Source organism: Amphibalanus amphitrite, unplaced genomic scaffold (assembly GCF_019059575.1).
Source record: "Amphibalanus amphitrite isolate SeventyFive unplaced genomic scaffold, NRLGWU_Aamphi_draft 000370F_arrow, whole genome shotgun sequence".
Lineage (NCBI taxonomy): Eukaryota > Metazoa > Arthropoda > Thecostraca > Balanomorpha > Balanidae > Amphibalanus > Amphibalanus amphitrite.
Genome location: NW_024881864.1, coordinates 407,687 through 433,508, shown reverse-complemented (window position 1 = coordinate 433,508; position 25,822 = coordinate 407,687). Strand labels below are relative to the sequence as shown.

General features: G+C 48.1%; 2 protein-coding genes across 5 annotated transcripts; both read right to left on the bottom strand.

Annotated features, from left to right (window-relative positions):
• Nucleotides 1-109: 109 nt before the first annotated feature.
• On the bottom strand, nucleotides 110-5,781 carry LOC122389754 (intraflagellar transport protein 57 homolog). 4 transcript variants are annotated; one of them, XM_043382078.1, is made up of 3 exons: nucleotides 5,713-5,781; nucleotides 1,725-2,902; nucleotides 110-1,316 (listed from the first exon to the last, which is right to left on the bottom strand). In XM_043382078.1, exons 2-3 carry the CDS (start codon nucleotides 2,879-2,881, stop codon nucleotides 1,010-1,012), a joined length of 1,464 nt encoding a protein of 487 aa, XP_043238013.1. In that variant the 5' UTR covers nucleotides 2,882-2,902; nucleotides 5,713-5,781; the 3' UTR covers nucleotides 110-1,009. The 4 variants fall into 4 exon arrangements, with proteins under 4 accessions (XP_043238013.1, XP_043238011.1, XP_043238014.1 ...); XM_043382076.1 differs by having other exon boundaries at nucleotides 5,363-5,774; XM_043382079.1 differs by lacking the exon at nucleotides 5,713-5,781 and adding an exon at nucleotides 5,363-5,538 and having other exon boundaries at nucleotides 1,725-4,182.
• LOC122389750 (meiotic recombination protein REC114-like) lies at nucleotides 3,557-4,156 on the bottom strand. Its single transcript, XM_043382074.1, has one exon. It carries the CDS (start codon nucleotides 4,154-4,156, stop codon nucleotides 3,557-3,559), a length of 600 nt encoding a protein of 199 aa, XP_043238009.1.
• Nucleotides 5,782-25,822: the final 20,041 nt, after the last annotated feature.

The following is a 25,822-nucleotide window of genomic DNA, read 5'->3' as shown; positions in this document are numbered from 1 at the left end:
TGGATCACCAAAATAACCATGCCTCCATCGTCACCACTGTCAGTGACTACTCTCGACTCCCGTCAGCGTATAACAAATCACGAGCGCTCGTGCAACTCAAGAGGACCAGTAGAGTATTGCCTGAATCATCCGGAAGATGACAGCTGTATTGGGCATGAAACTGCCGTCCCAATCTGAGGCGTAATGGCATACAATATGGCGCAATAACGATAATGATACAATGTAACGAACGCAACATGCAATACAATGTCGCGAACAAATGACGCAAAGAGTAAACACAACTGCCGACTAAACCAAACGGCCTGTCAATGATGGCACATCTCTGAGTTCGCCAAATCATGACAGCTGTAACTACCGGCAAAACAGCACATACACATTCCACCGATACATATCACACAGTCTGGCACACATTTCAATCACAGCACAAATTTTGGCACTTGGCCGACCGGTAATGGCACGGGTAGCGGCAGTATGAACCGTTAGTGTCACGCACGAACGGTTGGGACCTTATCCGATACAGCGGCACTCATTAATGACCCGCTTCTCGTCTCTGTGCTGTGTGTACCGGATGCGATATCCTGTGTTCACCGCGCGGGCCCTGCAGCAGTGTGGTAAACACTCAGCCGGACCTGAGGACCGGACTGCCAGCGGCGGCTGTTGGTATTGGCCGCCGGTGACCCGGCCCGCTCCGAATCCAAAACACCGCCCCCGCCCCGCGGCCAGTTAGAGGAAGCGCCGATCACAGGCTAGACTGACCGCCCCATCCATCGCTGTCGGAACGCCAAAACATCAACGGAACTCAGCCACTTAAAACTAACCGGCAGCATCCCACTTCTTAACTCACAGCCGGAATGTTTCCATTGGTCCCGACTCCCGGGTATTCATTTTGCAGTCAAATGTCACTTTATATGTTTCTGTGGACCAGACACACAGTCATCTGGCCTTTCCACGGAAGCTCGCCACTGAGCCACGGCCGCAGTTCCACCCCACCTCCCGGCTCCACCCCGCCTCAGTACATTCCGATGCTGTTGGCGGTGAACTGAACGTTGGCCTCCTGCTGGAGGGCCTCCTTGTCGCGCAGCCGGTACTGCAGCAGCGTGTGCTCCACCACGCCGATACGCACGTCCATGCCCTGCACCTCCTGTTTGACGCGGTTGAGCGCCTTCCGTATGTTGACCAGCGGCGTGCCGTCGGTCATGCTGGTGCCGCGCTCCTCGAGCTCCTGTTTGACCGACTCCAGCTCGTCGGTGAGCTGCGCCAGCTGCCGAGAGCGCTCCACCACGCCGCCGCTCACCGACTTGTACTGCTCCTGCGAGCTGGGAGACGGGGGTACGGGTCAGAGGGCACGAGACACATGTACTGAGGGAACAGGACACGAGACACATGTACTGGGTCCCATGCACAGGGCACGGAACAGGTGTTCTGTGGCGCGCAGCCCTTGTCGGGAGGTCACAGGGCACGGAGCAGATGAGTCAACGGACTGCGGGTCAAGGTTTCGTGTGAGTAGTTGACAGTTTATGTAACGGTATTTTTACGCCAAACATTATCAGAATCAGCGATAATTTATAATTGGGCGACTATGAATAAAATTATATTTGAATATTTCTTTATTTACTTATGAAAAAAGTCAATAGGAATTTACGAAATTTAAGGACACCAGAACGTTTTCAAAATTTTGAACTTGAAACGAAAATTGGACAGTTTATCGCTTTGTCTCGACATACCTGAGGCGATCCTCGATGAGTAGTTTGAAGTCACCGAGTGTGCGCTCCATCTGCGAGTTGAGGTACTTTTCCCTGTTGGTGATTTTGTCCAGCGTGCCGCTGACCTCTGTGTGCAGTTTGTCGAGCAACGCCTGCGTGTCGCTCAGCGAGTCGTCTATGGCGCGCCGGTACTGGTGCATCTGGTCCAGGTGGTTGCGCCAGTCGCGCGTGTCCGAGTCGATCTGGACGCGCAGCTGCGGCAACACACGCTCCATCTCCAGCCGCCACTCCTCCGTGTTGGTGGTCGACTCGAGAATCTCGTCCGGCTTCTGCACGTCCAGCTGCAGGTTCAGGCCCTGGATGGAGAGGTTCTTGAGGTCCTCCAGGTTGAGGACGGCGCCCTCCTCCTCCTCCTCCTCTGACGAGGAGGACTCCTCGGCCACCTTTTCGGTGGTGATCTCGGCCTCGTCCTCCTCCTCGTCCGCCTCGCCCGGCTGCGGCACCTGAGGCTTCTTCCACTGGAAGTTGCGCGCCGTCATGGCCAGGTCGGCCAGCCGGTCGGCCACGTAGATCACCTGCTCGCCGCAGCCCTGCTTCAGCTTGCTGGGCGGAAAGTCGACGTGCATCTCCAGCTGTCGGCAGTGCTCCAGGATGGTGGAGACGGTGACGTTCGGGTCGTCCGACTCCTGCGGCTGCTCCATGGAGCGGCCGATCTTGCGCAGCAGCCACGCCACCAGCGAGGTGAAAATGTAAAACTGCTCGCCCACATTGAACGAGAACACAAAGTAGTGCCGGTTTAGCGGCTTCATCTTGAGCGAGCGGCAAAAGTCGCGCTCGTAGTCGAGCAATTTGAGTTTGTCGGCGAGGTCGTCCATAACGACGTAGGCCATGTAGGCCATGCCGGGCCCGTCGTCGACCTCCTCGGTGCCCTGGACCATGACCGAGTAGCGGCGGTCCTCCTCGCGGCCCCTCTTGCGCGGGTCGTCGGGCGCCTCTTCACCGCCCTCCACCACCTCCTCATCACCGATGTCCTTGTTCTTGTGCTTCTTCTCCTTCTTGTGTTTGTGCTCTTTGCCTTCAGCATCTCCATCATCCTTCTTCTTTTTCTCCTTCTTCTCCTTTTTCTCTTTCTTTTCCTTCTTCTCTTTCTTCTTTTTCTCCTTTTTGTCGTCGCCCATGGTTACGGTTGTACGTTACACCTAGTTGAGAGGAGAGCTTTATGTCAACATCGTGGATGTAATTAATCATAGTGTGAAATCGCTTTAGTTAGGTACCGCATTTCGCATTCTGCGGGCCATTCGGCGAAAAAAATCGTATCATGTCAGTAGCTCAAGTAGACATTCGAGATAACGAAGACTCGACTGGCTATGGTAATATGAGACGGACTTATGGGCGTGCAATGCATCACATATCTTCTTTCATTGTATTGCGTGGGAATTATGCTGGTATTGCGAGATTGAATTTAAGATTTAACTCATGTGGGTAATCACTAATCAGTCTTTCCCGTCGTAATTATACGAGTGTCAGGCATGTGTGATTTCGCAACACGGGATCACCACGAACCAAACTGTTTGTCCAAAGACAAAGTTTAAGCGCGTGTCTGCACTCCTGAAATTCGTTCGTCCTAGAATAATGTCGATGAATGGCGCATTTCAGACGCACTAACAAAGTGTCGTCTGCTACATATAACTAATTCAATATTTTCGCAATGCATACCTATGTAAGAATTTGTTAAATAGCTCGGGAGCATTGTCCTTTGTCATAAAAACGGTTTAATTTAAAACACTTTTATTGTGAAACCGTATGAAAGAAAACCAAGTATGATATATAAGCTTGCAGCGACAGTTAGCGCTTCATGAAGCCGCCATCTGTCGAATGAGCTGCTCCACCGTCTCGACAAAGCCGGGAAACGAGGCGTCCATGATGTGCAGTCGGATGGCCTCCTCCATCTCCTCAGTGGACATGCTGGCCGCGGTGGCGGAGTAGGCCGCCGGCAGCTGGGACGTCTGCGGCTCCAGAACGGCCGCCGCCAGCTCCCCGAGAGCCACGTCTCCCCGCAGCACCACCACCTCTCCGCCCTCGTCACCGCCGCCGGCGGACTCCTTCCGCGCCACATCCAGCCGCCCGCCGTCCCTGACGCGGATCTTCTTCGAGATCTGGTAAACGCAGTCGGCCGCCTCTCTCCTGTGCACGAACTTCACCCGAAAGCGGCGAAACTGGTCGCCGATCCGCTGCAGGAAGAGCACGTGCTTGTCGCGGTAGACGGCACGGAAGGCCTGCTGGTCAGAGCTGATGCTGAGAGCCTCCAGCTCGCGCGAGCCGGCCGAGATGACCAGGAAGCCCACCTCCAGCAGGCTGAGCTTCAGCGGCTGCTGGCCGGCGGCCGTGCCGCAGTCGTCCCACGCCTCTGCCGACGTCAGCCGGGCGTACGTCGCCAGCCTGTACTCCCTCATGGTCGGCGAGAAGCGAGGTCTCGTGGCTGAAAATGGAGACGGAGCGTCGGTCACCGCCTGTCAGGTCGTCTTGCAGAGCCAGTGCTGCATGATATTCAGACGCACGTTATGGTGGTCACCAAGTTCCTGGGATTTATCTTGCTACCTAAAATGTTTTTGTACTTATGCACACCGCAGGAATGTACGGTTAACTTCGACTAAATGACGGTATGGTGCTTCACTGCGAGGCGGCGGACTTCTTGAAGACTGACACATTCGCGTGGTGTCATCTGAACGCAACCACACCCAATAAATCTTACGAAAAACGATTAAACTTATGCATTGTCGACCTTTCATGGCACAACTTTGGGCGATTCCATGAATCCCGAGGAATATATTGTCTGCAGGTATATCCCGTATATCCTCGACCCTCGTCACTGACGGGTGCAGAGCTCCTATCGCGAAACACCCACAAAATACGTCAAGATAACCGATGTAAATATAATGCCATTCGCGACGTCATGCTCATTGTTTGGCCGCAGTAGTTGGCGCTGAACTGCAATAGCCTCGCTGTTGAGGCTCCTCCAAGTTCTAAATTAAACCCTGACAAACGACCGAAATCGTCTGCAGACAAAAGATGGGGCAAATGAATATTGCTAGGTCTTCACAGTTAACACCATAAGCCGTTCATTTTTCCATAACTGCCTCGATAGGTATAATCACAGTGTACCTAATGAGTAATGTGAATATAAGATATATAATCACGTCTCGACCAACGCTCGACAGAGCAAAATATGCAGATACCTCCCTCAACTTGCCTCCATATTGACATGTCGGTAACAAGGTCGCATAGCTTGAGCTAGTCGGGAAACTTAAAAAGCGTTATAATCGCACTGCCACGCAATCGCCCTTTTTTAGCTTTGCAGCTAAGCGAACGATTCCGAGGCTGTACATATGCTATGCGCTATAATTGAAGGAGAAAGCTGGCATTTTTTTTGTGAACGACATCAGCCCATGTAACAAGAGATGAAAGTAACAATTCGACCTAATTAGCATCTATATCTCATTCACAAACTTGAAACCTTATAGGTATCTGCGAAACCTTATAGATAGGTTTCTTGTTTCTTATAGGTTGAGGTAGGTATCTTGATCTTGCTTGAAACATCGCGTCTCGTCACTGATTTGGTAGAGCTCAAGCTTACAGAATATAGATCAATGCCTACTCACCTCGTTTACAGCAGTTTTAAGCTCGTCTGGAACCCCACAACAATTCTCGATTCAAGACCCTGTATCGTAAATCCCTATACTTGTTCCATGAAGCCTTGGGGAAACTTCGCACGTCTCTAACAACTGTATGTAAACAAACATGGCGGGCCTACGGGACAATTTTCTTCTTTGACAATGGATCCTCAATAGTCGCGTCCAACTTCTGCTGCATTTCTACCACTCGTTCAACGTTTGTTGAAATTCTAGGCTACGTTGAGAACACGATGTGTCGAGCATTAATTTTCATAAATTGAAAACGTTTAATTCAAGTGGATATTGAAATTATTATCAGCAACATAGGTCTACGCCACCGTTGAAAAACTTCTAGCTGTGCGATTATCCTGTCACCTGTGAGCACAGAACTAAAAGTGCTCATTTCGTCCAGTAGGTGGCGAGCAGGGAGATACCCATAGATATGTCTGTATATCCAGGGGGTGTCGAAGTCTAGTAGGAAAATCTGGCAAATTCCCTGCGTGACGTCACGTCGGGGATGACCGACGGCACCTTGCACTGAAAGATACGGCAGAACGGCTATATTTGAAAAATGATTAAAAATACTTTTGTGCTGTTATGACGCATAAAACGCTTATCAGCATGTTCCTCATCATGTGATAAAGGCATATCCGTGGTCGAAAATAGCTGAGCACCTCCCAATTTCCAACCACCGACCTCATAAGCAAAGGATGTAAGCGTAATCCTTAAGGGCGACTTTCCTATACATATCCGTACATATGCGTCCTTATGGAAATCGGTAGTGTGGCGATTGGCGACGCGCGCGACATCTGTGTGGCGACCAAGTGGCGACTGTGGCGACACCTGGTGGCTGCTTTTCTGCTGTATGTAGGCATTGGGGTTTTGCCAGATGTGGGTCCTACTGGATTTTAGGACTAAAGTACGTATCGCTAAAGTACGTAGGACAAAAGTACGTATGCAAATGTTCGTACGCAAATATACGTAGGCGATAAAGTTCGTATGCCAAAAGTACGTACGCAAATGCTCGTACGCAAAAGTACGTATGCAAAAGTACGTAGTGCATAAAGTACGTATGTTAAAAGTACGTACGCAAATGTTCGTACGCAAAAGTACGCATGAAAAAGTACGTAGTGCATAAAGTACGTATGCCAAAAGTACGTACGCAAATGTTCGTACGCAAAAGTACGTATGCAAAAGCACGTAGTGTAAAATGTACGTATGGCAAAAGTACGTACGCAAATGTTCGTACGCAAAAGTACGTATACAAAAGTACGTAGTGTATAAAGTACGTATGCCAAAAGTACGTACGCAAATGTTCGTACGCAAAAGTTCGTATGCAAAAGTACGTAGTGTAAAAAGTACGTATGCCAAAAGTACGTACGGTTCGTATGCCAAAGTACGTAGTGTATAAAGTACGTAAGCTAGAAGTAGGGTATAGTAGTGAAAGTTGAGCCACTTTTTCTTTATTGCTGCTCTGTTGCCATACTACAGGGAACTCATGATAAATTCATATACCAAATAATATAGCTTTGTCCATTTCGCCCATTTACTCATCGAGAAATTTTGCTATGCCTTGTAACAAATGCTCATTAAATAAAGAATAAGAAAGGTATTACACATTGATCAACTTAACCCAAGGGTGGGGTACGTACTAGAGCACTTCACGGATAGGCTTTTTAGGATCCGGCCCGGCCCATATCCGGCAAGTCATATCCAGATCCGCCCATTATCCGCCTTTCTTTGAATATCAGAATCCGGCCCACCCATGGCCTGTATTGCAGCCAAACTTCCAAAAAATATCCGTAATAATCCGTTTCACCAATAACTGGTTTCACCCAAAAATGGACTAACAAATTCAATCTAAGGGACCAGACAGCCATACAAGTCTTGTGACAAGTGAGTATCATAAAATGATGCCTATTACTTTAATCAAACCTCTGCTGCCGCTTAACACATTAGGTTAATTTTTAACTTCAATGTTGAATGTTAAAAGTTTGATCCGTTTTGATCCGGGTTCAACCTTCAATTCCCAAATCCGGCCCGCCCATATCCGTTCTTTTTTAACAAATTTAGAATCCAATCCTATCCGGTCCGCGGATTTATCCGTGGATAACGGATTTATCCGGCCCATGAAGTGCTCTAGTACGTACTTAATACCCTACTTACATTTGCTATATGTACGTACTTTTGTCCGTGACGTACTTTTGTCCACACGTAGGGTAGACCGGGGCAAGTCGCCCCGCCGAGGTAAAACGCCTCACCGATGTTTCTCGGAACTGGCAGGGTTCTGGGGAAAGATCCTCTCTTCTGTTAACCCGGCCGGGCCCGGGGGGTAATTCCAACCACCGCAGCCCGGGGAGGGGCGTTTTTCGCCCCCTGTCTAACTCCGTAAATAAGAGAGATACGTAAACAAAAGAGATACCAAACGAAAGTTCCTTACAAGACGATTCTAAAGCACCCAAAATTTTTTACCTCAGGTCAATTTTCAAGGTCAGAGGTCAAGGTCAAAGGCAAAAACCGGCACATATTGTGAGTGATCTCAAAGTGAGCGTTCTAGAGGACGGCAGGATGCATAAAACCGGCAAAATTGGGTGTCAAACGAAAGAAGAGAATCATCTGAGAATTCCGAAAATGTGCGTCATCGTCAACATCAAAGGTCAAGGTCAAGGTCATGCTCAAAATTGACCTCAAACTTTGCACTTTTTCGTACATCTTGCGTGTCAACTTCCAAGATGTTTTGAAATGTTTTGAGGCTTATCAGGTCCCTATTTGTGGTTCATCTTACGATACAAGGCTGCTCAAAGGTCAAGGTCACAGAAGAGAGTCCTTGCTAGAGGCTATTTCGCTGATTCAAGTTAGTAATAATAAATAAGACAATTTTGCCATCCGGAGGCTCTAAATAAAGGCTTAGAGGAAAAGAGATGCCAGATACGTGATCAGCGGGTAGGAATCCATCATACACGACTTTTGGTGTGTCGAGGTCAACCAAAGGTCATTAGAGGTCACATGAGGTCAGCATAAAACTTGTCCTTTTCCAAACAAAATATATATTATTCGACGCGGCTTGACAAGGCAAATGCGATGGTACCACTGCCGTAGCTCTAGGACCATTTTTGTCGAAGTTATTTGCGAAAAAACTAAAACCACAGCTCTGGGTCGTTGACCTGACCTCTGACCTCAGGTTACTTAAACTATTTTTGTATTTTTCTCTAGGTCAAATGCTACACAACCGTGCTCGTAATTTGTCTTTATCTCTAAAACTCTATTTTTAGCAGCTATTTGAAATTCGCGTCTGTGACACCGAAGTTTGCCGTGCAGGGGTCTAGAAAAATCGACTTTGTGACGTCATCAATAGGGCTAGGTCCAAATTTTTTACTTCAGAAGATGTCAAATTGATGGGATAAACGGTACTGAAAGTTTCGCTTTCCTATCCCTATAAACGTTCGGGAGCTATCGCAAATATTCGCCGGAGGGGGGGGGGGGCGAAAACGCCCCCCGGGCCCGCGAGGGTTAATCTAGTGTATGGGGCTTCTTGCCTCAGGCCGTGGGGCGTTTTGCCCTGGGTTTGGGGCAAAATGCCCCATTTGCAGTTGCTTCACAAAGCACTTCCTAGTTGGGAGTCCGACCAAAGTGAATGAATTTGAGGGGTGGAATTAAAAGTAAAATGTCCAAAGAACACACTGAGCACAAATTTGGCCTTCCAGGTCGTGTGAGACAAAAGTAGGTACCTATGTAGCAAAATAAATTATCTGGGGCGTCTTGCTCAAGGCTACCCTACTTTATACTCTACGTACATTTGCTATACGTAGGCTTTTGTACCTACGTGACGTACTTTTTTGTCCATACGTACTTTATACCCTACGTACTTCTGCGATACGTACTTTTGTCCGTGACGTACTTTTGTCCATACGTACTTTTACCCAACGTACATTAGCTATACGTACTTTTGTCCGTGACGTACTTTTGTCCATACGTACTTTATACCCTACGTACTTCTGCGATACGTACTTTTGTCCCTGACGTACTTTTGTCCATACGTAGTGTACCTTATACCCTACGTACTTCTGCGATACGTACTTTTGTCCCTGACGTACTTTTGTCCATACGTACTTTATACTGTACGTACTTCTGCGATACGTACTTTTATCCTTGACGTACTTTTGTCCATACGTACTTTATATTGTACGTACTTCTGCGATACGTACTTTTGTCCCTGACGTACTTTTGTCCATACGTACTTTATACTGTACGTACTTCTGCGATACGTACTCTAATCCTACGTACTTTTGCTTACGTACTTTTGTCCTACGTACTTTAGCAATACATACTTTTGTCCGTAACCCTTCCTACTGCTACACCACTATGTTGACCCAATACTAGAAAAGTTATTTTGCTAGTAAAAGGCAAGCAAATTGAAAGTTGATTTATAAAATTGCTTATAAATGATTACGAGATAATAATAAAGAAATTTTGATTGAATAATTATTTAAATAATCAACCGTGAAACTATATTCTGGTAGGTTTAGTAGAAATAAGTCCGTGCAACCTTGTATTTAGGGCCTTGTGTATATCTATGTGGATACCCAATAATCCAGGGATGTCCGTCAAGACAGCCCATATTCAGCCCAGATTCAGCCCGGATTCAGCCCAGATTCGGGACACCTCCGATCAAGCTGAAACTCGCACACAATGTAGGCCATGACATGCCCAATCCACAGTCCAAGTCATTCGGTGGCACTCCCAGCCGTTTGACCTACAGAGGTCAGCAAAGGTCACGTGGCCCAAATTTGCACAGCAGATTGTGGCCCACCCAGTAGAGCTAGAGCGCTAAAAATGGCACCAATCGACTCGCCAGCATCTAATCTTACTTTCCCAACCCTCATTTGACCTCTCAAGGTCATGCGATGACCTAAGGTCATTTGTGGGCTATGTCGAAAATACACTTGCACAGCAGTTTTCGAGTAGATGGATTGACCGAATTCCAAATCAAAGCACATCATCGGGTAGCCAATAGGCCGTAGTAACGTTCCTTAAAAACTGCTTTTCGATATGTGACCCCGTTTGACCTCGGCAGGTCAAAATGTGCAAATAAACGACACTCAATACGTCGCAGCCCGGATTCAGCCCAGATTCGGGACACCTCCGATCAAGCTGAAACTCGCACACAATGTAGGCCATGACATGCCCAATCCACAGTCCAAGTCATTCGGTGGCACTCCCAGCCGTTTGACCTACAGAGGTCAGCAAAGGTCACGTGGCCCAAATTTGCACAGCAGATTGTGGCCCACCCAGTAGAGCTAGAGCGCTAAAAATGGCACCAATCGACTCGCCAGCATCTAATCTTACTTTCCCAACCCTCATTTGACCTCTCAAGGTCATGCGATGACCTAAGGTCATTTGTGGGCTATGTCGAAAATACAATTGCACAGCAGTTTTTGAGTAGATGGATTGACCGAATTCCAAATCAAAGCACATCATCGGGTAGCCCATAGGCCGTAGTAACTTTCCTTAAAAACCGCTTTTCGATATGTGACCCCGTTTGACCTCGGCAGGTTAAAATGTGCAAATAAACGACACTCAATACGTCGCAGCCCGGATTCAGCCCAGATTCGGGAAACCTCCGATCAAGCTAAAACTTGCACACAATGTAGGCCATGACATGCCCAATCCACAGTCCAAGTCATTCGGTGGCACTCCCAGCCGTTTGACCTACAGAGGTCCGCAAAGGTCATGTGGCCCAAATTTGCACAGCAGATTGTGGCCCACCCAGTAGAGCTAGAGCGCTAAAAATGGCACCAATCGACTCGCCAGCATCTAATCTTACTTTCCCAACACTCATTTGACCTCTCAAGGTCATGGGATGACCTAAGGTCATTTGTGGGCTATGTCGAAAATACACTTGCACAGAAGTTTACGAGTAGATGGATTGACCGAATTCCAAATCAAAGCACATCATCGGGTAGCCCACAGGCCGTAAAAACTTTCCTTAAAAACCGCTTTTCGATATGTGACCCCGTTTGACCTCGGCAGGTCAAAATGTGCAAATAAACGACACTCAATACGTCGCAGCCCGGATTCAGCCCAGATTCGGGACACCTCCGATCAAGCTGAAACTCGCACACAACGTAGGCCATGACATGCCCAATCCACAGTCCAAGTCATTCGGTGGCACTCCCAGCCGTTTGACCTAGAGAGGTCAGCAAAGGTCACGTGGCCCAAATTTGCACAGCAGATTGTGGCCCACCCAGTAGAGCTAGAGCGCTAAAAATGGCCCCAATCGACTCGCCAGCATCTAATCTTACTTTCCCAACACTCATTTGACCTCTCAAGGTCATGCGATGACCTAAGGTCATTTGTGGGCTATGTCGAAAATACACTTGCACAGCAGTTTTCGAGTAGATGGATTGACCGGATTCCAAATCAAAGCACATCATCGGGTAGCCCACAGGCCGTAAAAACTTTCCTTAAAAACTGCTTTTCGATATGTGACCCCGTTTGACCTCGGCAGGTCAAAATATGCAAATAAACGACACTCAATACGTCGCAGCCCAGATTCAGCCCAGATTCGGGACACCTCTGATCAAGCTGAAACTCGCACACAATGTAGGCCATGACATGCCTAATCCACAGTCCGAGTCATTTGGTGGCACTCCCAGCCGTTTGACCTACAGAGGTCAGCAAAGGTCACGTGGCCCAAATTTGCACAGCAGATTGTGTCCCACCCAGTAGAGCTAGAGCGCTAAAAATGGCACCAATCGACTCGCCAGCATCTAATCTTACTTTCCCAACACTCATTTGACCTCTCAAGGTCATGCGATGACCTAAGGTCATTTGTGGGCTATGTCGAAAATACACTTGCACAGCAGTTTTCGAGTAGATGGATTGACCGAATTCCAAACCAAAGCACATCATCGGGTAGCCCATAGGCCGTAATAACTTTCCTTAAAAACCGCTTTTCGATATGTGACCCCGTTTGACCTCGGCAGGTCAAAATGTGCAAATAAACGACACTCAATACGTCGCAGCCCGGATTCAGCCCAGATTCGGGACACCTCTGATCAAGCTGAAACTCGCACACAATGTAGGCCATGACATGCCCAATCCACAGTCCAAGTCATTCGGTGGCACTCTCAGCCGTTGGACCTACAGAGGTCAGCAAAGGTCACGTGGCCCAAATTTGCACAGCAGATTGTGGCCCACCCAGTAGAGCTAGAGCGCTAAAAATGGCACCAATCGACTCGCCAGCATCTAATCTTACTTTCCCAACACTCATTTGACCTCTCAAGGTCATGCGATGACCTAAGGTCATTTGTGGGCTATGTCGAAAATACAATTGCACAGCAGTTTTCGAGTAGATGGATTGACCGAATTCCAAAACAAAGCACATCATCGGGTAGCTCATAGGCCGTAGTAATTTTCCTTAAAACCGCTTTTCGATATGTGACCCCGTTTGACCTCGGCAGGTCAAAATGTGCAAACAAACGACACTCAATACGTCGCAGCCCGAATTCAGCCCAGATTCGGGACACCTCCGAGCAAGCTGAAACTCGCACACAATGTAGGCCATGACATGCCCAATCCACAGTCCAAGTCATTCGGTGGCACTCTCAGCCGTTTGACCTAGAGAGGTCAGCAAAGGTCACGTGGCCCAAATTTGCACAGCAGATTGTGGCCCACCCAGTAGTGCTAGAGCGCTAAAACTGGCACCAATCGACTCGCCAGCATCTAATCTTACTTTCCCAACACTCATTTAACTTCTCAAGGTCATGCGATTACCTAAGGTCATTTGTGGGCTATGTCGAAAATACACTTCCACAGCAGTTTTCGAGTAGATGGATTGACCGAATTCCAAAGCAAAGCACATCATCGGGAAGCTCATAGGCCGTAGTAACTTTCCTTAAAAACCGCTTTTCGATATGTGACCCCGTTTGACCTCGGCAGGTCAAAATGTGCAAACAAACGACACTCAATACGTCGCAGCCCGGATTCAGCCCAGATTCGGGACACCTCCGATCAAGCTGAAACTCGCACACAATGTAGGCCATGACATGCCCAATCCACAGTCCAAGTCATTCGGTGGCACTCCCAGCCGTTTGACCTACAGAGGTCAGCAAAGGTCACGTGGCCCAAATTTGCACAGCAGATTGTGGCCCACCCAGTAGAGCTAGAGCGCTAAAAATGGCACCAATCGACTCGCCAGCATCTTATCTTACTTTCCCAACCCTCATTTGACCTCTCAAGGTCATGCGATGACCTAAGGTCATTTGTGGGCTATGTCGAAAATACACTTGCACAGCAGTTTTTGAGTAGATGGATTGACCGAATTCCAAATCAAAGCACATCATCGGGTAGCCCATAGGCCGTAGTAACTTTCCTTAAAAACCGCTTTTCGATATGTGACCCCGTTTGACCTCGGCAGGTCAAAATGTGCAAATAAACGACACTCAATACGTCGCAGCCCGGATTCAGCCCAGATTCGGGAAACCTCCGATCAAGCTAAAACTTGCACACAATGTAGGCCATGACATGCCCAATCCACAGTCCAAGTCATTCGGTGGCACTCCCAGCCGTTTGACCTACAGAGGTCCGCAAAGGTCATGTGGCCCAAATTTGCACAGCAGATTGTGGCCCACCCAGTAGAGCTAGAGCGCTAAAAATGGCACCAATCGACTCGCCAGCATCTAATCTTACTTTCCCAACACTCATTTGACCTCTCAAGGTCATGGGATGACCTAAGGTCATTTGTGGGCTATGTCGAAAATACACTTGCACAACAGTTTACGAGTAGATGGATTGACCGAATTCCAAATCAAAGCACATCATCGGGTAGCCCACAGGCCGTAAAAACTTTCCTTAAAAACCGCTTTTCGATATGTGACTCCGTTTGACCTCGGCAGGTCAAAATGTGCAAATAAACGACACTCAATACGTCGCAGCCCGGATTCAGCCCAGATTCGGGACACCTCCGATCAAGCTGAAACTCGCACACAATGTAGGCCATGACATGCCCAATCCACAGTCCAAGTCATTCGGTGGCACTCCCAGCCGTTTGACCTACAGAGGTCAGCAAAGGTCACGTGGCCCAAATTTGCACAGCAGATTGTGTCCCACCCAGTAGAGCTAGAGCGCTAAAAATGGCCCCAATCGACTCGCCAGCATCTAATCTTACATTCCCAACACTCATTTGACCTCTCAAGGTCATGCGATGACCTAAGGTCATTTGTGGGCTATGTCGAAAATACACTTGCACAGCAGTTTTCGAGTAGATGGATTGACCGAATTCCAAACCAAAGCACATCATCGGGTAGCCCATAGGCCGTAATAACTTTCCTTAAAAACCGCTTTTCGATATGTGACCCCGTTTGACCTCGGCAGGTCAAAATGTGCAAATAAACGACACTCAATACGTCGCAGCCCGGATTCAGCCCAGATTCGGGACACCTCTGATCAAGCTGAAACTCGCACACAATGTAGGCCATGACATGCCCAATCCACAGTCCAAGTCATTCGGTGGCACTCCCAGCCGTTTGACCTACAGAGGTCAGCAAAGGTCACGTGGCCCAAATTTGCACAGCAGATTGTGGCCCACCCAGTAGAGCTAGAGCGCTAAAAATGGCACCAATCGACTCGCCAGCATCTAATCTTACTTTCCCAACCCTCATTTGACCTCTCAAGGTCATGCGATGACCTAAGGTCATTTGTGGGCTATGTCGAAAATACACTTGCACAGCAGTTTTCGAGTAGATGGATTGACCGAATTCCAAATCAAAGCACATCATCGGGTAGCCCATACGCCGTAGTAACTTTCCTTAAAAACCGCTTTTCGATATGTGACCCCGTTTGACCTCGGCAGGTCAAAATGTGCAAAGAAACGACACTCAATACGTCCCAGCCCGGATTCAGCCCAGATTCGGGACACCTCCGATCAAGCTGAAACTCGCACACAATGTAGGCCATGACATGCCCAATCCACAGTCCAAGTCATTCGGTGGCACTCCCAGCCGTTTGACCTATAGAGGTCAGCAAAGGTCACGTGGCCCAAATTTGCACAGCAGATTGTGGCCCACCCAGTAGAGCTAGAGCGCTAAAAATGGCACCAATCGACTCGCCAGCATCTAATCTTACTTTCCCAACACTCATTTGACCTCTCAAGGTCATGCGATGACCTAAGGTCATTTGTGGGCTATGTCGAAAATACAATTGCACAGGAGTTTTCGAGTAGATGGATTGACCGAATTCCAAAACAAAGCACATCATCGGGTAGCTCATAGGCCGTAGTAACTTTCCTTAAAACCGCTTTTCGATATGTGACCCCGTTTGACCTCGGCAGGTCAAAATGTGCAAACAAACGACACTCAATACGTCGCAGCCCGAATTCAGCACAGATTCGGGACACCTCCGAGCAAGCTGAAACTCGCACACAATGTAGGCCATGACATGCCCAATCCACAGTCCAAGTCATTCGGTGGCACTCTCAGCCGTTTGACCTAGAGAGGTCAGCAAAGGTCACGTGGCCCAAATTTGCACAGCAGATTGTGGCCCACCCAGTAGTGCTAGAGCGCTAAAAATGGCACCAATCGACTCGCCAGCATCTAATCTTACTTTCCCAACACTCATTTAACTTCTCAAGGTCATGCGATGACCTAAGGTCATTTGTGGGCTATGTCGAAAATACATTTCCACAGCAGTTTTCGAGTAGATGGATTGACCGAATTCCAAACCAAAGCACATCATCGGGAAGCTCATAGGCCGTAGTAACTTTCTTTAAAAACCGCTTTTCGATATGTGACCCCGTTTGACCTCGGCAGGTCAAAATGTGCAAACAAACGACACTCAATACGTCGCAGCCGGAATTCAGCCCAGATTCGGGACACCTCCGATCAAGCTGAAACTCGCACACAATGTAGGCCATGACATGCGCAATCCACAGTCCAAGTCATTCGGTGGCACTCCCAGCCGTTTGACCTACAGAGGTCAGCAAAGGTCACGTGGCCAAAATTTGCACACCAGATTGTGGCCCACCCAGTAGAGCTAGAGCGCTAAAAATGGCACCAATCGACTCGCCAGCATCTAATCTTACTTTCCCAACCCTCATTTGACCTCTCAAGGTCATGCGATGACCTAAGGTCATTTGTGGGCTATGTCGAAAATACACTTGCACAGCAGTTTTCGAGTAGATGGATTGACCGAATTCCAAATCAAAGCACATCATCGGGTAGCCCACAGACCGTAGTAACTTTCCTTAAAAACCGCTTTTCGATATGTGACCCCGTTTGACCTCGGCAGGTCAAAATGTGCAAATAAACGACACTCAATACGTCGCAGCCCGGATTCAGCCCAGATTCGGGACACCTCCGATCAAGCTGAAACTCGCACACAATGTAGGCCATGACATGCCCAATCCACAGTCCAAGTCATTCGGTGGCACTCCCAGCCGTTTGACCTACAGAGGTCAGCAAAGGTCACGTGGCCCAAATTTGCACAGCAGATTGTGGCCCACCCAGTAGAGCTAGAGCGCTAAAAATGGCACCATTCGACTCGCCAGCATCTAATCTTACTTTCCCAACACTCATTTGACCTCTCAAGGTCATGCGATGACCTAAGGTCATTTGTGGGCTATGTCGAAAATACACTTGCACAGCAGTTTTCGAGTAGATGGATTGACCGAATTCCAAACCAAAGCACATCATCATTATTACGGCCCATAGGCCGTAATAACTTTCCTTAAAAACCGCTTTTCAATATGTGACCCCGTTTGACCTCGGCAGGTCAAAATGTGCAAATAAACGACACTCAATACGTCGCAGCCCGGATTCAGCCCAGATTCGGGACACCTCCGATCAAGCTGACCTTGAGCTGACCTCATGACCTTGAGAGGTCAAATGAGGGTTGAGAAAGTAAGATTAGATGCTGGCGAGTCGATTGGTGCCATTTTTAGCGCTCTAGCTCTACTGGTTGGGCCACAATCTGCTGTGCAAATTTGGGCCACGTGACCTTTGCTGACCTCTCTAGGTCAAACGGCTTGGAGTGCCACCGAATGACTTGGACTGTGGATTGGGCATGTTATGGCCTACATTGTGTGCGAGTTTCAGCTTGATCGGAGGTGTCCCGAATCTGGGCTGAATCCGGGCTGGGACGTATTGAGTGTCGTTTATTTGCACATTTTGACCTGCCGAGGTCAAACGGGGTCACATATCGAAAAGCGGTTTTTAAGGAAAGTTACTACGGCCTATGGGCTACCTGATGATGTGCTTTGATTTGGAATTCGGTCAATCCATCTACTCGAAAACTGCTGTGCAAGTGTATTTTCGACATAGCCCACAAATGACCTTAGGTCATCGCATGACCTTGAGAGGTCAAATGAGGGTTGGGAAAGTAAGATTAGATGCTGGCGAGTCGATTGGTGCCATTTTTAGCGTTCTAGCTCTACTGGGTGGGCCACAATCTGCTGTGCAAATTTGGGCCACGTGACCTTTGCTGACCTCTCTAGGTCAAACGGCTGGGAGTGCCACCAAATGACTTGGACTGTGGATTGGGCATGTCATGGCCTACATTGTGTGCGAGTTTCAGCTTGATCGGAGGTGTCCCGAATCTGGGCTGAATCCGGGCTGCGACGTATTGAGTGTTGTGTATTTGCACATTTTGACCTGCCGAGGTCAAACGGGGTCACATATCGAAAAGCGGTTATTAAGGAAAGTTACTACGGCCTATGGGCTACCCGATGATGTGCTTTGATTTGGAATTCGGTCAATCCATCTACTCGAAAACTGCTGTGCAAGTGTATTTTCGATATAGCCCACAAATGACCTTAGGTCATCGCATGACCTTGAGAGGTCAAATGAGTGTTGGGAAAGTAAGATTAGATGCTGGCGAGTCGATTGGTGCCATTTTTAGCGCTCTAACTCTACTGGGTGGGCCACAATCTGCTGTGCAAATTTGGGCTACGTGACCTTTGCTGACCTCTCTAGGTCAAACGGCTTGGAGTGCCACCGAATGACTTGGACTGTGGATTGGGCATGTTATGGCCTACATTGTGTGCGAGTTTCAGCTTGATCGGAGGTGTCCCGAAACTGGGCTGAATCCGGGCTGGGACGTATTGATTGTCGTTTATTTGCACATTTTGAACTGCCGAGGTCAAACGGGGTCACATATCGAAAAGCGGTTTTTAAGGAAAGTTACTACGGCCTATGGGCTACCTGATGATGTGCTTTGATTTGGAATTCGGTCAATCCATCTACTCGAAAACTGCTGTGCAAGTGTATTTTCGACATAGCCCACAAATGACCTTAGGTCATCGCATGACCTTGAGAGGTCAAATGAGGGTTGGGAAAGTAAGATTAGATGCTGGCGCGTCGATTGGTGCCATTTTTAGCGCTCTAGCTCTACTGGGTGGGCCACAATCTGCTGTGCAAATTTGGGCCACGTGACCTTTGCTGACCTCTGTAGGTCAAACGGCTGGGAGTGCCACCAAATGACTTGGACTGTGGATTGGGCATGTCATGGCCTACATTGTGTGCGAGTTTCAGCTTGATCGGAGGTGTCCCGAATCTGGGCTGAATCCGGGCTGCGACGTATTGAGTGTCGTTTATTTGCACATTTTGACCTGCCGAGGTCAAACGGGGTCACATATCGAAAAGCGGTTTTTAAGGAAAGTTACTACGGCCAATGGGCTACCCGATGATGTGCTTTGATTTGGAATTCGGTCAATCCATCTACTCGAAAACTGCTGTGCAAGTGTATTTTCGACATAGCCCACAAATGACCTTAGGTCATCGCATGACCTTGAGAGGTCAAATGAGGGTTGGGAAAGTAAGATTAGATGCTGGCGAGTCGATTGGTGCCATTTTTAGCGCTCTAGCTCTACTGGGTGGGCCACAATCTGCTGTGCAAATTTGGGCCACGTGACCTTTGCTGAACTCTCTAGGTCAAACGGCTGGGAGTGCCACCAAATGACTTGGACTGTGGATTGGGCATGTCATGGCCTACATTGTGTGCGAGTTTCAGCTTGATCGGAGGTGTCCCGAATCTGGGCTGAATCCGGGCTGCGACGTATTGAGTGTCGTTTATTTGCACATTTTGACCTGCCGAGGTCAAACGGGGTCACATATCGAAAAGCGGTTTTTAAGGAAAGTTACTACGGCCTATGGGCTACCTGATGATGTGCTTTGATTTGGAATTCGGTCAATCCATCTACTCGAAAACTGCTGTCCAAGTGTATTTTCGACATAGCCCACAAATGACCTTAGGTCATCGCATGACCTTGAGAGGTCAAATGAGTGTTGGGAAAGTAAGATTAGATGCTGGCGAGTCGATTGGTGCCATTTTTAGCGCTCTAGCTCTACTGGGTGGGCCACAATCTGCTGTGCAAATTTGGGCCACGTGACCTTTGCTGACCTCTCTAGGTCAAACGGCTGGGAGTGCCACCGAATGACTTGGACTGTGGATTGGGCATGTCATGGCCTACATTGTGTGCGAGTTTCAGCTTGATCGGAGGTGTCCCGAATCTGGGCTGAATCCGGGCTGCGACGTATTGAGTGTTGTGTATTTGCACATTTTGACCTGCCGAGGTCAAACGGGGTCACATATCGAAAAGCGGTTATTAAGGAAAGTTACTACGGCCTATGGGCTACCCGATGATGTGCTTTGATTTGGAATTCGGTCAATCCATCTACTCGAAAACTGCTGTGCAAGTGTATTTTCGATATAGCCCACAAATGACCTTAGGTCATCGCATGACCTTGAGAGGTCAAATGAGTATTGGGAAAGTAAGATTAGATGCTGGCGAGTCGATTGGTGCCATTTTTAGCGCTCTAACTCTACTGGGTGGGCCACAATCTGCTGTGCAAATTTGGGCTACGTGACCTTTGCTGACCTCTCTAGGTCAAACGGCTTGGAGTGCCACCGAATGACTTGGACTGTAGATTGGGCATGTTATGGCCTACATTGTGTGCGAGTTTCAGCTTGATCGGAGGTGTCCCGAAACTGGGCTGAATCCGGGCTGGGACGTATTGATTGTCGTTTATTTGCACATTTTGACCTGCCGAGGTCAAACGGGGTCACATATCGAAAAGCGGTTTTTAAGGAAAGTTACTACGGCCTATGGGCTACCTGATGATGTGCTTTGATTTGGAATTCGGTCAATCCATCTACTCGAAAACTGCTGTGCAAGTGTATTTTCGACATAGCCCACAAATGACCTTAGGTCATCGCATGACCTTGAGAGGTCAAATGAGGGTTGGGAAAGTAAGATTAGATGCTGGCGCGTCGATTGGTGCCATTTTTAGCGCTCTAGCTCTACTGGGTGGGCCACAATCTGCTGTGCAAATTTGGGCCACGTGACCTTTGCTGACCTCTGTAGGTCAAACGGCTGGGAGTGCCACCAAATGACTTGGACTGTGGATTGGGCATGTCATGGCCTACATTGTGTGCGAGTTTCAGCTTGATCGGAGGTGTCCCGAATCTGGGCTGAATCCGGGCTGCGACGTATTGAGTGTCGTTTATTTGCACATTTTGACCTGCCGAGGTCAAACGGGGTCACATATCGAAAAGCGGTTTTTAAGGAAAGTTACTACGGCCAATGGGCTACCCGATGATGTGCTTTGATTTGGAATTCGGTCAATCCATCTACTCGAAAACTGCTGTGCAAGTGTATTTTCGACATAGCCCACAAATGACCTTAGGTCATCGCATGACCTTGAGAGGTCAAATGAGGGTTGGGAAAGTAAGATTAGATGCTGGCGAGTCGATTGGTGCCATTTTTAGCGCTCTAGCTCTACTGGGTGGGCCACAATCTGCTGTGCAAATTTGGGCCACGTGACCTTTGCTGAACTCTCTAGGTCAAACGGCTGGGAGTGCCACCAAATGACTTGGACTGTGGATTGGGCATGTCATGGCCTACATTGTGTGCGAGTTTCAGCTTGATCGGAGGTGTCCCGAATCTGGGCTGAATCCGGGCTGCGACGTATTGAGTGTTGTGTATTTGCACATTTTGACCTGCCGAGGTCAAACGGGGTCACATATCGAAAAGCGGTTATTAAGGAAAGTTACTACGGCCTATGGGCTACCCGATGATGTGCTTTGATTTGGAATTCGGTCAATCCATCTACTCGAAAACTGCTGTGCAAGTGTATTTTCGACATAGCCCACAAATGACCTTAGGTCATCGCATGACCTTGAGAGGTCAAATGAGTGTTGGGAAAGTAAGATTAGATGCTGGCGAGTCGATTGGTGCCATTTTTAGCGCTCTAACTCTACTGGGTGGGCCACAATCTGCTGTGCAAATTTGGGCTACGTGACCTTTGCTGACCTCTCTAGGTCAAACGGCTTGGAGTGCCACCGAATGACTTGGACTGTGGATTGGGCATGTTATGGCCTACATTGTGTGCGAGTTTCAGCTTGATCGGAGGTGTCCCGAAACTGGGCTGAATCCGGGCTGGGACGTATTGAGTGTCGTTTATTTGCACATTTTGACCTGCCGAGGTCAAACGGGGTCACATATCGAAAAGCGGTTTTTAAGGAAAGTTACTACGGCCTATGGGCTACCTGATGATGTGCTTTGATTTGGAATTCGGTCAATCCATCTACTCGAAAACTGCTGTCCAAGTGTATTTTCGACATAGCCCACAAATGACCTTAGGTCATCGCATGACCTTGAGAGGTCAAATGAGTGTTGGGAAAGTAAGATTAGATGCTGGCGAGTCGATTGGTGCCATTTTTAGCGCTCTAGCTCTACTGGGTGGGCCACAATCTGCTGTGCAAATTTGGGCCACGTGACCTTTGCTGACCTCTCTAGGTCAAACGGCTGGGAGTGCCACCAAATGACTTGGACTGTGGATTGGGCATGTCATGGCCTACATTGTGTGCGAGTTTCAGCTTGATCAGAGGTGTCCCGAATCTGGGCTGAATCCGGGCTGCGACGTATTGAGTGTCGTTTATTTGCACATTTTGACCTGCCGAGGTCAAACGGGGTCACATATCGAAAAGCGGTTTTTAAGGAGAGTTACTACGGCCAATGGGCTACCCGATGATGTGCTTTGATTTGGAATTCGGTCAATCCATCTACTCGAAAACTGCTGTGCAAGTGTATTTTCGACATAGCCCACAAGTGACCTTAGGTCATCGCATGACCTTGAGAGGTCAAATGAGTGTTGGGAAAGTAAGATTAGATGCTGACGAGTCGATTGGTGCCATTTTTAGCGCTCTAGCTCTACTGGGTGGGCCACAATCTGCTGTGCAAATTTGGGCCACGTGACCTTTGCTGACCTCTCTAGGTCAAACGGCTGGGAGTGCCACCGAATGACTTGGACTGTGGATTGGGCATGTTATGGCCTACATTGTGTGCGAGTTTCAGCTTGATCGGAGGTGTCCCGAATCTGGGCTGAATCCGGGCTGCGACGTATTGAGTGTCGTTTATTTGCACATTTTGACCTGCCGAGGTCAAACGGCGTCACATATCGAAAAGCGGTTTTTAAGGAAAGTTACTACGGCCTATGGGCTACCCGATGATGTGCTTTGATTTGGAATTCGGTCAATCCATCTACTCGAAAACTGCTGTGCAAGTGTATTTTCGACATAGCCCACAAATGACCTCAGACCTTAGGTCATCGCATGACCTTGAGAGGTCAAATGAGGGTTGGGAAAGTAAGATAAGATGCTGGCGAGTCGATTGGTGCCATTTTTAGCGCTCTAGCTCTACTGGGTGGGCCACAATCTGCTGTGCAAATTTGGGCCACGTGACCTTTGCTGAACTCTGTAGGTCAAACGGCTGGGAGTGCCACCGAATGACTTGGACTGTGGATTGGGCATGTCATGGCCTACATTGTGTGCGAGCTTCAGCTTGATCGGAGGTGTCCCGAATCTGGGCTGAATCCGGGCTGCGACGTATTGAGTGTCGTGTATTTGCACATTTTGACCTGCCGAGGTCAAACGGGGTCACATATCGAAAAGCGGTTTTTAAGGAAAGTTACTACGGCCTATGGGCTTCCCGATGATGTGCTTTGATTTGGAATTCGGTCAATCCATCTACTCGAAAAACTGCTGTGCAAGTGTATTTTCGACATAGCCCACAAATGACCTTAGGTCATCGCATGACCTTGAGAGGTCAAATGAGGGTTGGGAAAGTAAGATTAGATGCTGGCGAGTCGATTGGTGCCATTTTTAGCGCTCTAACTCTACTGGGTGGGCCACAATCTGCTGTGCAAATTTGGGCTACGTGACCTTTGCTGACCTCTCTAGGTCAAACGGCTTGGAGTGCCACCGAATGACTTGGACTGTGGATTGGGCATGTTATGGCCTACATTGTGTGCGAGTTTCAGCTTGATCGGAGGTGTCCCGAAACTGGGCTGAATCCGGGCTGGGACGTATTGAGTGTCGTTTATTTGCACATTTTGACCTGCCGAGGTCAAACGGGGTCACATATCGAAAAGCAGTTTTCAAGGAAAGTTACTACGGCCTATGGGCTACCTGATGATGTGCTTTGATTTGGAATTCGGTCAATCCATCTACTCGAAAACTGCTGTGCAAGTGTATTTTCGACATAGCCCACAAATGACCTTAGGTCATCGCATGACCTTGAGAGGTCAAATGAGGGTTGGGAAAGTAAGATTAGATGCTGGCGAGTCGATTGGTGCCATTTTTAGCGCTCTAGCTCTACTGGGTGGGCCACAATCTGCTGTGCAAATTTGGGCCACGTGACCTTTGCTGACCTCTGTTGGTCAAACGGCTGGGAGTGCCACCGAATGACTTGGACTGTGGATTGGGCATGTCATGGCCTACATTGTGTGCGAGTTTCAGCTTGATCGGAGGTGTCCCGAATCTGGGCTGAATCCGGGCTGCGACGTATTGAGTATCGTGTATTTGCACCTTTTGACCTGCCGAGGTCAAACGGGGTCACATATCGAAAAGCGGTTTTCAAGGAGAGTTACTACGGCCTATGGGCTACCCGATGATGTGCTTTGATTTGGAATTCGGTCAATCCATCTACTCGAAAACTGCTGTGCAAGTGTATTTTCGACATAGCCCACAAATGACCTTAGGTCATCGCATGACCTTGAGAGGTCAAATGAGTGTTGGGAAAGTAAGATTAGATGCTGACGAGTCGATTGGTGCCATTTTTAGCGCTCTAGCTCTACTGGGTGGGCCACAATCTGCTGTGCAAATTTGGGCCACGTGACCTTTGCTGACCTCTCTAGGTCAAACGGCTGGGAATGCCACCGAATGACTTGGACTGTGGATTGGGCATGTCATGGCCTACATTGTGTGCGAGTTTCAGCTTGATCAGAGGTGTCCCGAATCTGGGCTGAATCCGGGCTGAATCTGGGCTGAATATGGGCTGTCTTGATCAACATAATAATCCATGCTTATGTATTTACCTTGTGCTCAATGCTCGTGCTCATCCATCGTGATAGGTATGAACTATGGCTATGCGCATACCATCGGGCCATCAGGTTTCTCCATTCATTACTTTCTAGACATTTGACCACTAATCGAGGTGACTCGCAGACTCCTCAGTATTCAGTAATCAATGTTCATACCGAAAGCTCTCTCTCCCTCTCTCTCTCTCTCTCGCCGTTGTGCAGGTTCCCTAGACAGCTCGACTGGATTATAATGTTTTTTTTTTTCTTATTTCTATCGTGAAAATCTGAGATCGGTGAGTTGCATTCGCGGTAGGATAATAGGGGGTAATAGGTATAGTAAATAGTTAAACTCGAAGGCCACGCTGCCAAAATAATAACGAATATTCTTTTTCCGCATTGTGTATTATGAGGATTTGGTCGGTACTCCGCACTACCAAACACAAATCACTTGATATTATGTTGTTTTTCATAGATCTCCCAGTACAGGTTCAGAACAGTAATATGCCACAACCAATGGAAAATTAGCATAAAGAAACTGCATCCCCATCGAGGGGGAAACGTTTCAACACTACCTGAATGAACACCTCTGATCAAATATACGGCGTAAGCGACCGTCATAAAATGTTTCCTAACATAGTAAGTAGAGATTAAGTATCTGGGCACAAGTTCAAGGACTCAGCACCTTCAAATACGCACATACAAAAACGGCACAAAGTTGAAAAGCACTTTCGTTGAAAACCAATTAACTAAGCCAGAACGCCAGAACACATCATACTCTTCATTCAGATCATAACATAATGCATTATGCCATTATAGTTAGAGCCCCACATAAGTAATTCCACTATAGTTAGCAAATTGTTTGTCAATTATAATCTCACATTGTCATCACATACATACTTCATCAAGACAACAAATAATAATGATACATATTAGGCAACACCACCGAATACAAGCATCAAAATAAAGCGACTATAAATGCAATATCTTGTTGCACTATGGGCCACGAGCTCTGCCCGCGGGAGAACACACTGAGTAGACATGTCACACATTAGTCACAGCACACACGCGTTAGCGACCACTCTCTGAAGTTTCC